Genomic DNA, 18,325 nt, shown 5'->3' on the forward strand with positions numbered 1-18,325 from the left:
CAATAATTCAGCTATTGAAATATAGACAAGGAACACAAATATTTTTGAACAATGGGCACTTTTATTAGGTAGAAAGTGGCATTAACATGGTACGCCGATTATATGTAAGGGCCTCTCTCACTCGCTCCCCATTTCCCAGCATAATACCCATCATCACCACTAGAAATAACAAAGATGACACTAATATGATGCTAATAACCTGAAACTACTCAGACTTGAATTTCTATGGGCCATCTATACTTCTCCTCCGGTGCAACTGGCAGAGTCAGTGTCACCAATCCAGTAGCTAAGTCATAGTTGAAGTCAGTCTCAGCGTTGCCCACAGTGCACTTCAATGGACGCTGAGAAGAGAAAGCACCAAACTGTCCACAACCCCTAACTTTGAGCTTGATTGTTGCAGTTGGAGACCGGTTGCTGCTAAGTGAAGTTGTCAGCTCTGAGGAGACCTCACCATCAAAGAGTTCTGGCTCCCTGTTCGCTACCGTTTGTACTTCGAACTGCTCCACAGCAGCACTGCTGTTGAACATGTCAAGCAGACCTATTGGTGCAAATGAAATGTTCGTGGTAATTTCCTGCAACATACAGAAAAAGGCATTTAATAAACCACCATTGTCAAATTAACAAAGCTGCCTAAAAGCAAGGAAAGAAACCAAAAGAAACTAACCTTGACAGGACAGAAGTGGAATAATTCGTACTCAAGAACCTTAAGCGTTACTGGCACTGAAGCACCTTTAGGTAACCGTACCACCTCCCCTGAAATTCAAAAGCATTTTTTAGCATTTTTGAAGTATAAATTCTTTGATTAAATACATCATACATACACACATGCATGTGTTTAGTTAATCCAAGGGCCTAGATCCAGCTGGCACTCATCACCTTACACACCGCAAGGGCTGCCAGGACATCTCTAGATAAATGCGTTTAAGAGGCATTGAGGGCATGGGAGGCTACAGACGAGTTACCTGATCTATGAGCATAAACCACAGTCTCCCCATTCCAGTCTGCACCAGCAACCTGAGTGATTGAATCAACATCGTTGACACAAACAGACCCCGTAAGGGTGCCAGGTGATGCATCATGAATGCGGGTTTTCTTGGTGATCTTGCACCAACCAGCACCTTGGCAGTTGAAAACACCCACCACACCAGAACATTTGTTCACATTCCATATCTTGAGCAAGCTGCAAAATAGAACTCAGTCACTAAAGCTGCATCACCAAACACAAAGGATGTGCAATAGCAAGGACAAAGAATGCCACACACCTAATCCCATCTCTGGCTGGATCAGCAAATAGACAGTCACGAGTAGGCCTGCCAGGCAGTTGGGCACGGAGAACTGATCCATCAGGAAGGACCAGCTTCTTCAAGAGCTCAAAATTGTGGTTGCCAGGCTTATCACTGCATAGAACACAAATACAGATTTCATGTTAGAAAATTGCACATCATCACTATGATAAGTATATATGAAAATTAAAAATCAACTTTAGCATAACAATACCTGACATAGATAGCACATCCACCAATTGCACGAGCAGCAGCATGGTATTCTGCAGCTGGGTGTAAGCTCTGCAAACCATTAATTTTATCAGCAGGGTCACATGTAACCTTTTTTTGGAGCCTTTCTTTAATGAATATCAAAAGCAATTTCATAAGAAATAATTGGAGAGGTCATAATCTATTCCTAACAACCCCCCCCCCCCCTCTTCTCATTCATTTAGTAAGAATGTTGGTTGACCATCATTACATACGAAGATTGCAGCTACAGCGGCTTAAGGAACATAAAACGCTTATTTTTTACTCACATGGAACATATCCCAGTCAGGTTGCATAAATTCTCCAAGGAAAAGAGTGTTGTAAGCCACTGAGGAAATGTGGATAGTGTGCGAAGCAGGGTCCCGAGGATAAAAGTCATCAGAAGCTCTAACAACAGCAGTCTGCTTGGTGCTGTAGATTCCATCAGTGTTATGACACATGCATGCTATGCATCCATTGTCACAGAAGTTTCGGGCAATTGAGGCTTCAAGGGCCTGGACATAACTGCGGGTAAGAGATACTCTACCGCCATGACCAGCACCAAGGGTCTCAATAATGTTTTGCACATCAACCTTCACTCCATCAACTCCACATGAAGCCAGATAGGCATGAAGCTCATTGTAGAAATTGAAAACCTTCTTTGGATGCACCAAACCTAGGCCATGGACAGCAAGACTGTCCATAACTATGTCTGGCTGGTTGCCCATCACACCAGGGGACTGAACAGGATAAGCCAATGCTGTATCATAATGTTCCATACCAGCAGCTGCAGGTTTGACTCCACCCCAGTAACCAGCCAAAGCATGCCACACATATACATACCTATGCATAAAGTAGGGCAAAATGTTACTTGTGATAGAGGTCAACATTATTCAGAGAGAAATTACAGAGAATGAACTTCCAAAACTAAGATCCATCTTACACATGACAAACAAGTACAAGTAGACTTTCTTTACACAAATATGCTGCTTTGATTCAAGATCATTTTAGCATGAATGACCAAGGGGCAAGTGTTAAGGTTTGCATGTATATGTCGAATAAATTTATATTCCAATGTGTGTCAAATCTAATTTGGCCTTTTTCTTTCAACTTGGATTTGCAAAGTGGATGGTTGAATCAGAAAATAAATGCATTTGTCAATGCAATTCCTGCTCAAACTAACGAGAGCAGCAGCTTTTAACCAGAAGATTATTATATGAAGTCAGATAATGATAGGTTTATGAAACTGATCAATTACTCATCATGTAACTGAGGAAGCTAATTAATTGCTTTGAATAAAGAATGGGAATCTGATTGAGAGGAAGATATCTGCAAAGCATGTATGAGTCTTTTTGCTTTCAAAAGAGAGTTCATAATAAAAAGCACTGCAACCAACAGAAAAACACAAAGAACCAGAATAACTTGGGACACTTACTTCACATCATGATGCTGCTTGGCTTTATCTACAACATGTTTTAGGCCCGAGATCTGTTCACTGTCTTGGCCATTCTTTTGGAATTTAGCATTCTCTTTAATCCCTGTCAGCCTGCTTGCAAACCTGCAAGAAATAATTGGACATCATATCTACATCCAACCTTCGTGATAATCACAGTTATAATGCAAGATCTTTGTTCAAAAAAAGAAACAGAAAGAAAGAATTGACTGAACATACAAGAACATAAAACGTGCCAGCAAACGAAGACAAGACATGCCATTTACCAAGTTAATTCGACTCCATGTCATTCACATGCATTGAAGTTTTAAGACTGAGCTAAAATCCAAGAGTGAGAACTGCATTCTGACAAAAACAAGGACCACCCACAAGTAAAAACAAGATCTGAACAGGAATAGGGACCACCGGGATTCACCAGACTATTATATCTAACTATATCTGATATATAGCAATATAATGGTCCAATCATCTGGGTATGCAGAATTAAAACTTCCAGTAAAGACTCAACACTAAGACATTCAGTCCTCCACTCCAGTTCATGTGATGAAAGTAAGATGCCCCTATTTACACGGTTACTCCACCCTGCCCAGAGGTTGTGGATGCATCATCTGAGACTAAGAGCTGCTTCTCATTACAAGAGCTGTGTTCTAGACCTGGTCTGCAAAAGTAATGCTAGACTACAGCTACCAAAACTTCTTGATTATCTACTTAGCGTACATTTTCCAAGTTCCCGGTTTACAACCCTTCAAAAAGATAGGTGGAGAATGTTTTGTTTCCAAGAAGTGGAAATATAATGTAAAAATGAAACATGATAAAAGAAATATTAAAATGTTAATTTTCAAAATCCTTCAACAGATTAATCAATTTTTAAAGAGCTCTTAGTCATCCATCCAGGCACACGCTGTTACACCAAACTAGGCATAAAAATAAAGAGGGGAATTTATTAGAGCAAAAATTGAATACTTTCAGACACAGATGACAGAAGATCTTACTGTGCTCCTCTCACAAGACACTTGTGGGCAACTAACAACACATAATAACGTGCTTGAGTGCATGCACATGCATGTGTGTGTGTCTATGTGTGTGTGAGAGAGAAAGAGAGAGATCTTACTGTGCCCCTTCTTGTACAACACAATCACTGTCCTTGGGCTTATTTTCAATCTGCTGCCAACCATCGTCTATGATCAAAAATCGAGGTGGAGTCCCTCCCTCTGATAGACTGCAATTACAGACGAAAAGAATTCAGTGACAACCATCTTATCATGATCATAGCATTTACTTTCCATATACAGCTAATCGCTAGCTCACTTTGCTATAAATTCTTTTACCTTTTAAGGCCTTCCTCAACACCCTCTGCAGTGACATCAGTGTAGAAAGCATCCCATGTGCACCAGCCAAACCAATCAAGAAATGAAGGCACCTAGCACAACCAATGTAATAAATTTAGAGAAGATACATAGAGATAATCTTAGCTTTGTCACAAGCCAATTCAGGAGTTTAAATCAACATTCTTTTGAAAAAAAGAAAGGCAGGGAAAGTAAACATTGACGTAAGAGTAATTTTACCTTCTTCTTCTCCCGGTGAAGGAAAGTTTGCATGTGTTTCTCTACAGCCCTGGTTCACAAAACCAAAATATTAAGTGCTCATTAAGCAAGCATCCAAAACACAAGAAACAACATATATCTAGGAAATCAAATCAAATTCTGGAGATATGATTGTAATTTGTCTGTAATTTCCAGGGAAAGAAAACATTAACAATAAGTTGTTTAAAAAATACTTTCAATGACTACCAACTAGGATAAAAGAAATTGTGAAAAAAAAATTGCTCGAAGAAGCATATCTACTCACGTCACAGCCTGGTTGATAACTTCAAAGGGATTGGTCCCAGCATGCATGTAGACAAGGTAAAGACCTCGGTTTGTTTCAACAGCATTATCTCCTGCAAAACCAAATCACACCACAAAAAACAAGTCATTTCGGTTCTTTCGAACTTGATCCTTTCTATCTATTTTCTTCACAGAATGCTATATATGCCATTAATTTTTATTTATGGGGATGGCAGTCATTCATGGTTTCTCCACCCTGGTTGTTCACAGTAATGATAACTCCACCCCATGATTTGATATGGTTTGAGTCCTTCATTAATGGCCAACAAGATGGGACTGAAGATTTGCCCTATGCAATTGAGTAACAGACAGGCTGCATATGGCCAATGCCAGATATTTTTGAGTGCCATAAGCTACTCACCACTCTCAAGGCATATCTCTATCTCATTCTTGTCATTGCCTTGCAGAACAGCACGGAACTGGCCTTCAAGAAGTGGGAGGAAAACAGTGTAGATTGTTGGGGCATTCGGATCATCTTCCTCCTTGCCCTCTACAAGCATGAATTGAGTCTCGAAAGGAACATCTTTCCCACATGTTCCCATTCTCTGAGTCATCCACCATAGTTTGAATCGGAAACAGCACATGAATCGGAGACCCCTGTTAGAGAAAGATAAATTCAAGTTAAGACTTTTGCAACTCCCCCACACCATAATCATCCAAGAACTTACAGTTTTATAAGCCTTAAGTATCAAAAGCATATGTCAACAAAAACAGTCCCTGGCTAACTATTAGGCATAAGGATGGCGAGTGCAAAATCCAATGAACATGTCTATCTAAAATATTTTAAAATATATTTAACATAGCATAAATTATACTAATAAACATTTGAATAGACATATTTAAAAAAAGAAAAGAAAAGTCATAAACTCTAGATTCAAAATTACTGCATACTCATATAATTCATTTCTTACCATGTTCACTTGGAAAGAAATTGACCCAAATGAATATTTGTCTAAATATCTATACAGATGAAAAGAGTGAAATAAAGTTAAAGGATGAAGTGGAATCTTCTAAGGCAACAATCAATAACATGAGAAGCTTTATTCTGTTAATTATTAAGACTTGAAATCAACCATCATAGTCTTTCAGGACTTGTTATGTTAGTTTTATAGCTTTATGCTACATATTGGCAATACAAAACATTATGAACGACCAATTTGTCATAGAAAGAAAATCCATTGATTTGCTAAATCTCAATCCACATATATATGTTATTGGTAAGACATTTTCACACAACAATGCAATCGCCAACTTATAAACATAATAGTATGAAAAGGCAAACATCAATTCTAATTTATGAAAAGCAGCTATATATATCGAAATTGAAAGATAATAAATTTCAAAAGAGGGAAAGTGCTTACTCTAAAACACCTATAGGAAAGACGTGAAGGCTTTTGCTATCAGAAGCAGTAGCACCAATAAAGGTACCAGCAACAAGTCCCACACCGGATCGTGGAGTCAAAACGATGTTGTCTGGTACTCCAGTAAGGATGGTCTTCCCATGAACGACAAGGTTCCCATCGTTGATAGAAATTCTTGGTGTGACCGTCATTGTTGATACTGAGCAGCTGATAACTGTCACACAACGTATTAAACAACATCAGTGAACAGATTAATCTAACATATTTTAAAACAGAACATGTTTACTCTATCTTAGAAACAGCGTTTCAGTCAGAACAGAGAATAATTAGATTTATAAATATATATATATATATATAGACCAACCATTTGTAGATACAAATATAAAATAAAACAAGGGGTAGGGGAGGTTGTAAAGGACCCATGGGTTTAAAGTATCTGTGAAAGCTAAGGCTTTTAAAAGGAACACTGCCATGAGATTTCCATGAAGAGAGATTCCACCTCAATTGCTTTACTGATGATGTCCTTAGCATTCTCTCACCTAACCGTTGAATAAGCATTGAATTTGAAGCCACCAAAAAATTATAGAGAATGACAAAAAAAAACTCCGGGAGAAAATTGTGTGAAATGTTAAAAATCATTTTTATTTGTTGAAACAAGAGAAAACCAGCATGCTTTCTGGGCTCGTTTCCTTTTTCTTTCTTTTTCTTCTGATTGGCTTCCTTTGTTTTTTGGGAGAAAATACTCTCTCCGTGAAAGAATATCTAGGATGATAAGGTACGAAGGAAGAAGGAAGAAGAAAGAAATTATTTAATCGAAATTATTGTTCTTTTTTTTTTTTGGTGTGTGGGGTTGTTTAAGCGTGGCCTTTTTTTTATTACTGTGTAGAAAAAAATGTACATATTTTCCTTTTTAAGTTTTTTGTGAAAGGAATATATACTAACTATTAACTTTCAGACGGTTTAAAGAGAAAATCATCAAAAAGAAAAAAGAAAATGGGGAAATCTTGGAAACAATCTGAAAATAAAACAAAACTGGAATTGGTGAAGGCCGCCGGTGGACCACCACGATCTGTTCCGGCTCCGAATAAAGCCTTTTTTTCTTTTTTCTTTTTTCTTTTTTCTTTTTTAAAAAAGAAAAAAGCGTTTGCTGAGAGTTACAGAGAAAAGAGCAACTTTGGACCGATTCACGAGAAAAGCAGCTCCATATAAGCTGGAAAATCTTCACGCTTAATACAGCGAAAGAGAAAAGACGGTGAACTCTAAATTAAACAGAAATTAATTAAAAATAAAATTTTGCAAAAATCTGTCCCAGTCTCTTTAATCATCGTGATCTGTCCTAAAAAATGATCATCATCTTCACCAACCGTTAATCAAAGAATTTGGCTTCAACTCCAGACTCCAAAGTCATCTTTTTGGTTAGCTTTCCTCCATACACAGCTCCGTCAAAATCTCAGAAAAGAAATCATTAGCTTAAAAGAAGCTAAGCTCCAAATTTCATCTCATTTCCTCTCACGTAAGAGAGAAATTCTTGGAAATCCATCAATCATCAAGTCAACAACTTACGAAAAAGCTAGTAAAAAAAATATAGTGGAAAGAAACTCCACACCCCAAATAAACTCACCGGTCGCTAACTCCTCAGGCCGCCGAGGGCTGAAATTCTTCCTTAAAGCTTGAAAAGGGAGGAAAGCCTAGAAAAAGGAACAGCTAAAAGAACACTCAGTAGAAGTGCACTCCAACGAAGGGAATGCCTCTTCTTAGAGGGAGAGAGAAAGCAAAGCACAGCAAGGTACGCTCAGTCACAGAGCCTTTGCTCAGACAAGGATGCGAGTACGGGAACGCGGGGAAGCTGGGTTTATATACCAAAATTGGGAGTTAAACATCGAGCAACTTCTATTTACTATACCTTTCGGGATATCGCCACGTGGAATTTTTTTTCTTTTGTCAGTAATTTTGATTTTATATTTATTTATCCGTTTAAAATAACATAGAAATTTATTTTGTGCCTTCGGCTTGTGAAGTGTAAAACCGAAAGGCCGCTAAAATTGGCGGAAAGAGGCTTTATTTCGGTCGAACATACCAAAGGCGGTACTTAATATATATATATATATATATATATATTTTTTTTTTTTTTTTTTTTTTTTTTTTTTTTTGTTGCTTTCGGTCATCTTAGTTTCGTCATGGACTGCCACTGAACCCACGTTGCCCATGGTAAAGAGTCTGGAACGGATACAGAAAATAGTTGTTCTACATTTTATCCTTTGTCCTGATGTTGTGATAAATTGCCTTTTGACCTTTTGGGACGGACATGGATGACCAGGCCGCCTCATTTTACGGTCCCCGAGACAATGGCGGCCATTCTGACTGGCTAACAATAGACAACATGAATTTGGACACTGAACAAGTTCCACTCTCAAAACTGCACCCTTTCCCTGCGAATCCCCAAGGGTCATATTTTTTGGAAATTTCAATCTTTTTTTGCAAAATTTAATACCCCAAACCCCTAATTGTTCAATCATCCTCGTCAAAACAAGACGAGTAAAATCTATACGCACAATTGAATAAACAACATTTATGAATCGTGATTATTACAAATCTAATATTATTTATTTTTGAAGTAGGCAACCTTCTCAATCCAATCAAATCTTTCGTTGAATTTTCAATTTTTACTATGCTAGCATGGGAATCCAAATTATATTCGTAATTATCAAGTTTTGAGTCATTTCAATGATGATAGAATCTTTTAATTCTTGCTAAATGAAATGTTGTTTATGGTTAATTGTAGCCGTGCATGTATAAAGCTCAGTCTCATATTCTTACGCATTCACATTAAACACATTAAACTCATAAAAGGCACTTTATCAAAGTATTCAAACTGTATTTTTTTTTTTAAACCAACAAAAATTCTGTCCATTTTTTTCCCTTAGAATTGGTATTACTTGCTGCAAGCAAAGCCATACAATTGTGGCATTGTCCTTTTCTCAGCTTACGAATATGTTGATCTTATCCTTAAATGGGTATGAACCACCAAGTGTTTACTTCTTTTGAATAAAACGCATGCATATGAACTAAATTAAACATTGCCTAAGATGAATTCCTTACGTATTTACCTAGATGCTTAAGGCTTTTCCACTAAAACCCATACCATATAAGAACATTTCTTTCAAAAAAAAAAGGGGTCAAACATTCCTTCCAATGCTTTCTTATTGAAATATAGAGAGTTGATTAAGCATTAAGAATATCAGTTCACTGGCGCTTATACATGTGCATATTAAAAGTTCTTTCATTATGCTATCAATTTGATTAAAGATCTAATCTACTATGTACCAAAAAATATTTTAATTCTTATTTTTGCAAGCATTGAAAATATTATATTAGGATTTCGATTCTCAATTTAAGTTTGGGAGTCTGACATTTATTATAATATGATAGTTAATTTATCAAATATCATAGTAAAATGCTTATTATTAACACCAACACAAATATTTCCGAACATTTGATTAAGAGAGAGAAATAGAAAACAAGAGTGTATGTGTGCGTGATAAAAATAAATATTTAGATGGCTTCATATATATAATAAAACAGCTAGAAGAAGCAATATTATTAAGTTCATCTTGATTGGAAAATCACCTTTATCCTTTGAAGGAAAGGGTAATTATTATTAAATTAAATATTATTAATTGTTATTGAAAAATGACATATAAACTCCACCTGCTTTACCTAAGAAAAAACTTGTAAAAATGACCAAAACATTTCTGAAAAAACTAAAAAAAAAAATCCACCAATAATGCAAGGTTGTGATACCCTAAAAAGAAATTAAGTATTCATATTCTTGTTTTCATAAACCAAAAGAAGGGGGAAAAAAACACGATTAGCGTGGCCAAGTTGCAACACGTAACAGGGAGCAAAATTTGAGGAGCGGGGGGAATAATACAGTGGAAATGTGGTCCATTAGATAAAAGCGTTGGCCCACTCACAACTCAACACGTACGAGACCCAAGTCAGAAATGGGCCAAAATAATCGTTGCGTGATCCTCTTCGCCAAGTCAGCTGCAGATCTGTACAGAACATTGAGTTGGACAGGTGGGTCCCATGCGCCTAAGTTTATGGAGTTTCCCTATTTAAGCTCCCGTAATTAGGTGAAGACTTATTTTTAATTTAAAAGTATCTTTTTCAAGGGTTAGTGTGTTTAAGCCTTGGTAATAATTTAGGAACGTTTGCGTCCCAGACACGTCAGCTCTGACTCTGATTACATTTCTACCAGCCTGGATTTTTCCCCATGAAATTTCTTCATACCTCTCTCCTTGTCATCTTATTGTCTTTATATATATATATATCTGGACCAAGCAAGCACCGTGTTTTGTTTTGTCTTTTCTTAAATCTTCCGAGGTTTAGGTTCGAATTGTTTTAATATTCAGAAAGAATATACTAAAATCTTAATTATTACTTGCATTCATCTTAAATTGAAAAACAAAACTGTTTGGACTTCAATACTCAATTAATCAATTACTACCCGAGTTTTTACTTTAAAGTCTCCAAATATAAAGTTTAGATTTGTAGAATTTTATTTTTTAAATTCAAATCTTATTGATAATCTTAATTGATGTTTAACTTTAAATGTATTATTTTTATAAAATATATATTGTGTTTCGTTAAATTGAGAAATTCAAAAACTTTCTCTTTATATTTATTTTATTAAGAAAAAAAAGGTTTAAATTCACTAGTCATGTGGTGGTTATGATTCAACTCATGTTTACTAGTATAAAAATTTAAAGGAGAGCATCTTAGAATCAACATATATAGAATTCTATTTATATTTATTTTATTAAGAAAAAAAAAAGGTTTAAATTCACTAGTCATGTGGTGGTTATGATTCAACTCATGTTTACTAGTATAAAAATTTAGAGGAGAGCACCGTAGAATCAACATATATAGAATCAGTGGTGAGTGGCTTCAATAATGAATCTTATTTTCCAATTTCAAAACTCATAGAATTGACTATCACAGATCAAAGCTCCATGTGTTTTTTGATGGCAAAACCTATACATAATATGCCACTACAAGAAAATGGATTTTTTGCAAACGCAATTTGCACCCAATTGCGAGAAGTCAAAGAGTTTGAAATTAAGTCCTTAATGACATAATTAAGGTTGCCAACTGAATATCAAATCTATAGATAGGGCTTTACTATGGTTGTGGATTTTTTATTTTCACTCAAATCTAAGTTTGGTAAATAAGGAAATACAAAAAATTAAATTTGTCCTCATTGATTATTGTTTATAGAATACATGTTGTCACATGTTTTGGTTAATAGAACAAGAGCAAGCAAATATTACAAATCTCACATTAATAAAAATTTAAGATGAAAATATAGATTCACAATATAAACACTTAATTATGTGTCACTAGTCCACTACCTTTTATTCAAAAATAATTTAATAAAATATGCAGCATCAGTGTTTATAAATTATTCAAAAACTTTCTTACTTGTTTGACGTAAAAATATTAAAATACTTTAATAATTTTTTTAAAAATGTTTTGACATGACACCATATATATAATCAATAAACAAAATGCTATTATTTAATATTTACTCTCTCAATCATTAGAATTTAGAAAGTTAGATTTTTGTTTTTTGCATGATGTCTATGTCTACGGGGGACATTAATTAATGCATTACTTGAACGATCAGTTGACGGGAAGAAGTTAACTAGAATTTGATTTCTACTGAGGTAATTAATAAGCCTCTCTTGTCAAACTCGATGAAAATGACGACTCCAACAACACTTCAATAACCCTGACACTCGTATCCCAGTAAAATATCTCCCACCCACAATTTTTTTTTGCTTGGGATATGATTCTATGGTCTGAAATTGAATAGAAAGAAACAAAAATTATGGCAATATATGCACATAAATGTAAATTTAAAATACAAAATTTTTCTTTTTGATTGGACTATTTACATTAGCACAATATTTTTTTCTAAAAAGATTACATTTAAAATAATTTTCAAAACCTTTATCACATAAATGGTTGAATAATACAAAACCTAAGATAATATTCTGGTGGCTACCCCCATTTATTCACCTTTCTCACATATAAAAATTCGAAATTGCAACCATATATTATTAGTTCATTAATTGCATCTAAAGCCCTTTAATGTATTGAGTAGATTGTTTTTAATTTAATAAAAAATTTAAAGTAAAACTGTTCCATTCGTAAGAAGCTGGGAAGCCACGTTGTGATTGACCTGTCACATTTGAAAATGAAGATGGTGGCGTAATTGTGAATGTCCAAATAATTGAGGAGAATGATTTACTATACTAATGTAGCCGTCATTAAGCCGACCAATTATAGATTGAGGTAATTAACCAATTAATGGTAGGAACCACATATGCTACAAATATTGTTAAAAATTTGTTTAGTGTAATCAAATTTACAAAAGTGTCAAAAAATACAAAAATTAATATTTAAAATATTTTTAATAATACATTTTAAAAATGTACAATCTTAAGTTAAATTTATTGGAGTGACAAAGTTAGAATTAAAAGTGATCAGGAGGTCAAAATTCATTATATTGATTAAGGGTCTCTTAATAAAAATTGAGTTAAGAAAAATAATTAAATAACAATAATTTGTTTTAGTGAGTTAATATTATATTTCAAAATAAATAAATTGGTTTAAAGTTTAATGAGAAAAAATTTATCGTATTAAACCTATTCAAATCATATCCATTATAAGAATAATTATATAAGGAATTACGAAATCCGACGAGCTTACAAAGAAATCTAAATTTCATTTCATCATTTAAAAAAAAATTAAATATAATGGAAATTATATAGCATTGCTTAAGAGCAAAATAACAAACAAAATCTGATCAGTATACAAAAAATCGAGCTTTTCTTTTCCCTGCTGGTTTTCCCCCTCATCAGTTTTTGTCTTATATATATATATATATATATATATATATGCAATCGTCCCACGTAGGATATACACCAAAGACGGCAATGAGAGGAAGAAGAAGTCAAACAAAGCAATTATATAAAACAGAGTGTTAAAAGGCACAAATTTGCTGTTGCTTGCATTGCATAATCACGGTGCTTAATAAAAATAGCTTGTTAACAAAGCGTTGAGTACACCACTCATAAAGTCTACTTAAAATAGCAAAGAATTTGACCTTTCAATAGAAAATGAAAATCCAACAAATTAAAGCAAAAGTAGCATCTCCTTTCGAATACATGACCAAAGTCGGTGGTGGCTAGCACAATGGTTTGGGATTACATGGGTAAGTAGGTAACCAATTTATATACTAGCTCAACTTATTTAGATAATAAATATTTTGCTAAAGCAAATCCATAAAAAATTACATGGAACATTCTTTCTCCCTTAGATGACTATTAAAACAACTCTAATCCATCATAATAAAGATAGCTTTACGTAAAACATAATAAATATTTAAAGTAAATTCAACTTTAAGTAAAATATAATAGATTGCTAACGTAAATTCAACTTTAATTTGGTATCATTGTCAATTGTACATATTTTAACAGAGAAAAAGACCAGTGGAGGGACCATTTGAAATCAGGCAGGGACGCTTGGTTTAAGCATACTTTGAATGGTGGCATTTTGACTGCTTTTTTATGAAGCTAAGTGTGATTTGGGTACCTTAATCAAAATTGGGAATGCCTTGACCAAAACCTGTTGGGTCCTAATCCTGGCTTAGAATGTTCTCTTGTGTTTAAGGCAGAAAATTTTTAACATCTTCCATTAAAGACTTAAGGAATTTAAATGGAGTGAATGGAACAAGAGTTATATTGCATTTACGTGTGACCTTATTACTCATGGAGGGTAAAGGCTTCACTAACCAATTTATCATTTTGCAACATGAAAAAAATTTTCACTAGCAACTTTGTAGGTTTACTTACCATGTGTCCATAAATTGGGTATAGTAATTTTACAATATTTTGAAGCTCATTTCTTTATTTACAATTATAAAGACAAATAACAAACTTTTATGTTGTTTATAGAATTATGTATACTATATTGTAGGTGGATAGGCAAGGGCGAATCCATCTTGATACAAGTGGTGTAAGATGACACCACTGAAATGTCAAAAATCTTTACTAATTATACTACATACGTTAAAATTTTATAATTAATAATACTAATAAATTCATTAATTTTTTAATTATTATTATTATTTTAGTTATGACACATCTCAAAAAAATTCATCATAATAATATATTTTTTACTTTTCTTTTTTATCGAACTATTAGCATAAGTAACATATTGAGATGACCTTTTACAATGATTTTCTATTAAAAAGATAAATTTATTTTCTATTAAAAAATTTTAATTATAAATAATAAATGTAAAATATTATCTGATCAATATAAAATCTTAACTCAATATGTCTATGTTTAAAAATAATTAAATATAAACTTATTAAAAAGCAAGATCGATATAACTAGTAAATAATAATATTTATAAATAAATAAAACATAGTAGAAGGTGCAAACCTTAACTTTTTCAAAATCAAAATCATCTTAACATAATGACTCTAATCTTAAACTAATCCAAACCTAAAAAATAACTGAATTTGTAATGACCCGAGAATGACCTGTTATGTGTAGTGACTCAAATCTGATTTAACTCATTGTATAATATTTTGAAATCCTAGTGACTCAAAAGGAAACAACTTGAACTTGAAGACGATAAAACCCAAACATCAGGTAATTTGATAAAACTCGTGACTCAATCTGAAGTCGATTTGACTCACTTGATTGTCACTATAATTTAACTAATAATTGTCACGACCCGGAACTCCCATCGAGTCCGTGACAACCGTCGCGAAGCCTCAACAGACATTCTTCCCCCGAATGCCTTTCGAGACCTCGCAAGGCTTTCGTACCAGTTTTTCCATTTCTCTCTCTTTTTTTCTTTTTTTTTGAATAATAAAATAAACTAAAAATATTAATTAAAATAATCTATTTTAATGTAAAACAATATATATATATATATATATGTATATTTTTGAAACATCAAAAAATTAGTTTTCTGCACATAAAAACAAAACAAATTTATACATACTGTAATATAGAAAACTGGAATATGCAATTTAAATTACAATGACACGTGGGCCCCCAAATAACTGAGAAAGTTTAAGTCTATAACCTTGCTTTCTAGGATGCAACTCCGAAATTTACTTCTCGATGCAATTGACAGTCTACTGCCTATTCTGAGCCTGAAAAATGTATAGGAAGAAGGGGTGAGATTATAAAATCCCAGTGAGTAGACAGACATCATCAAAATAATCTAAAGCCGAGTAATATGAGACAATTAAAATAATTCATTCCAACCTATATAAATAATTGGATTTCATCCAACTACTCAACATGGCTTATGTACTTTTCAAAAACTTAGCCCTTGCCAAAAATCCATTCTCGGGGATACCCCGCGAAGGCATCTTACCGAGACCGCCAAGGCTGTTTATTGTCACACACACAAACACATTTCACCTCTGACAACACAGTCATTCCTTGGCGTTGGCTGAGTCCCAGTTTCACGTGGTGGCCAGCGTGAAGTGTACTCAAATCCTACCTCGAGAGTTATCCTACGTGCCTCTCCAATCGAGGTAAGCTCAATAATTGGGAACCGTGCCCCTCTAATTAGGTTGGCCCACGGAACCCCCGTCACTGCAGTGCCCACTTTATAATCCACCAACCAATAAAATCACAATAATATGACATGGCTCACTTAACACATTCAAAGCAAATCAAAGCAGTTCACATATTTTTTAAATCATAAAAATAACCAGTTATACCCACATTTATCATAAGTCATTTAATGTAAAATCATGGATAAACAACACAATCATAGTATAGGTCTCCAATTACTCTATTTTTGAAATCATTATTAAATTTTCAAAAATTTTATAAAATTATTTTATAAAATCCCATTTTCCCATAAAACACAATAATTTTCCAATTAAACCATTTTTCCATAAAATCACACAATTAAATAAATCTACTCTAGATAATTAAGACGATAGTAAGTTTACTCACTGTAATAGGAGTACATATACTCCTATTCTCGGTCCTCAGGTGTAGTCTTTTACCCGTATCAGATAGCTCACCACCTATCCACAATGCATGACACAAAAATTTCAATAATTTGTGTCAAATCAATATATATTATTTCAGGCTCTTATCCATGCGTATGCACTAGATAGGGTGTGAAATGTTTGGACAATCGCTTAATCACAGTGTCCGACCTAACTTGCCTATACACGGTGTAAATTTCTAAAATCTCCAATTCCATTCATTTCAATTTCAATTATCCAATTATATCCACAATACCTCAATGACTGTGAATGTGATCCAATTTATCAGTTCGAACCATAAATTACGCTTTTACCCCTAGTGGGTAAAAATTTTAATTTTTTTGCACCAAAAATTCTCATTTAATTTTCAACCTCATAATTCATCATTTTTCCATCTAATTCTCTTAAAATAAAGACTTAAGGAATTTAAATGGAGTGAATGGAACAAGAGTTATATTGCATTTACATGTGACCTTGTTACTCATGGAGGGTAAAGGCTTCACTAACCAATTTATCATTTTGCAACATGAAAAAATTTTTCACTAGCAACTTTGTAGGTTTACTTACCATGTGTCCATAAATTGGGTATAGTAATTTTACAATATTTTGAAGCTCATTTCTTTATTTACAATTATAAAGACAAATAACAAACTTTTATGTTGTTTATAGAATTATGTATACTATATTGTAGGTGGATAGGCAAGGGCGAATCCATCTTGATACAAGTGGTGTAAGATGACACCACTGAAATGTCAAAAATCTTTATTAATTATACTACGTACATTAAAATTTTATAATTAATAATACTAATGAATTCATTAATTTTTTAATTATTATTATTATTTTAGTTATGACACATCTCAAAAAAATTCATCATAATAATATATTTTTTACTTTTCTTTTTTTTTTCGAACTATTAGCATAAGTAACATATTGAGATGACCTTTTATACTGATTTTCTATTAAAAAGATAAATTTATTTTCTATTAAAAAATTTTAATTATAAATAATAAATGTAAAATATTATCTTATCAATATAAAATCTTAACTCAATATGTCTATGTTTAAAAATAATTAAATATAAACTTATTCAAAAGCAAGATCGATATAACTAGTAAATAATAATATTTATAAATAAATATAACATAGTAGAAGGTGCAAACCTTAAATTTTTCAAAATCAAAATCATCTTAACATAATGACTCTAATCTTAAACTAATCCAAACCTAAAAAATAACTGAATTTGTAATGACCCGAGAATGACCTGTTATGTGTAGTGACTCAAATCTGATTTAACTCATTGTATAATATTTTGAAATCCTAGTGACTCAAAAGGAAACAACTTGAACTTGAAGACGATAAAACCCAAACATCAGGTAATTTGATAAAACTCGTGACTCAATCTGAAGTCGATTTGACTCACTTGATTGTCACTATAATTTAACCAATAATAATTACAAAAGGAAAAAAGCAGTAAAAAGCTTATGATCATTAATATAAAAGAATATTCTGTTTTCTTTTTTTAAGTAAAAAATTGTACTATCCGAATTATACATTCTTTAAATTCACAAAGCAACAAAAAATTAAAGAAAGAAATCAATCATGTTGTAGAACTTGGAAATAGAGTTGGCAATTGGGGGGCTCCAATTTGAGTCAGATCACATTACATCAATTCATTTTGAATTTACTGATTTTGGGTTCAGGTTATTTGAGTTTAACACTTCAATTATTGGGATCGGTCATTTAAAGTTTAAGTTGTTAACTTTAAAAGTCAAATTAAATTAGACCAGTAGTTTGGATAAATTATATAAATCAAGTTAGATTTTATCAATTGTAAATAAGTTTTTTAAAGTCACATAAAAATAAACTTTTTCAAAAATAATTAAATCATATAAAAAAACAAATGAATAAAAAATCATTTACTAATTTAGAATTATTTTGTATAAAAATTTATAATTTGCTTCGAAAAAGTATTAATGATTTTCATTTTTTGATTATTATTTATTATTAATTAT

At 33.0% G+C, this 18,325-nt stretch overlaps 1 protein-coding gene across 1 annotated transcript; it reads right to left on the minus strand.

The window, feature by feature from the left end:
- Positions 1 to 41: 41 nt before the first annotated feature.
- On the minus strand, positions 42 to 6,974 carry SIP2 (seed imbibition 2). Its single transcript, XM_018121543.2, has 14 exons — positions 6,631 to 6,974; positions 6,212 to 6,425; positions 5,212 to 5,447; positions 4,813 to 4,903; positions 4,530 to 4,578; positions 4,293 to 4,384; positions 4,076 to 4,183; positions 2,947 to 3,069; positions 1,802 to 2,354; positions 1,498 to 1,565; positions 1,263 to 1,397; positions 963 to 1,180; positions 665 to 753; positions 42 to 572 (listed from the first exon to the last, which is right to left on the minus strand). Exons 1-14 carry the CDS (start codon positions 6,848 to 6,850, stop codon positions 210 to 212), a joined length of 2,559 nt encoding a protein of 852 aa, XP_017977032.2. The 5' UTR covers positions 6,851 to 6,974; the 3' UTR covers positions 42 to 209.
- Positions 6,975 to 18,325: the final 11,351 nt, after the last annotated feature.

Source organism: Theobroma cacao, chromosome 5 (genome assembly GCF_053813885.1).
Source record: "Theobroma cacao isolate CCN51 chromosome 5, ASM5381388v1, whole genome shotgun sequence".
Classification (NCBI taxonomy): domain Eukaryota; kingdom Viridiplantae; phylum Streptophyta; class Magnoliopsida; order Malvales; family Malvaceae; genus Theobroma; species Theobroma cacao.

What these genes read in the sequence shown, in the direction of transcription:
- SIP2 (XM_018121543.2), bottom strand. Translation starts at nt 6,850, where the DNA reads ATGATTTTTAACATTTCACACAATTTTCTCCCGGAGTTTTTTTTTGTC. An exon ending in GTTATCAACCAGGCTGTGAC is followed by an intron (nt 4,579 to 4,812) that starts GTGAGTAGATAT and finishes TTTGTGAACCAG; the next exon opens with GGCTGTAGAGAAACACATGC. An exon ending in TCCACTTCTGTCCTGTCAAG is followed by an intron (nt 573 to 664) that starts GTTAGTTTCTTT and finishes TGTATGTTGCAG; the next exon opens with GAAATTACCACGAACATTTC.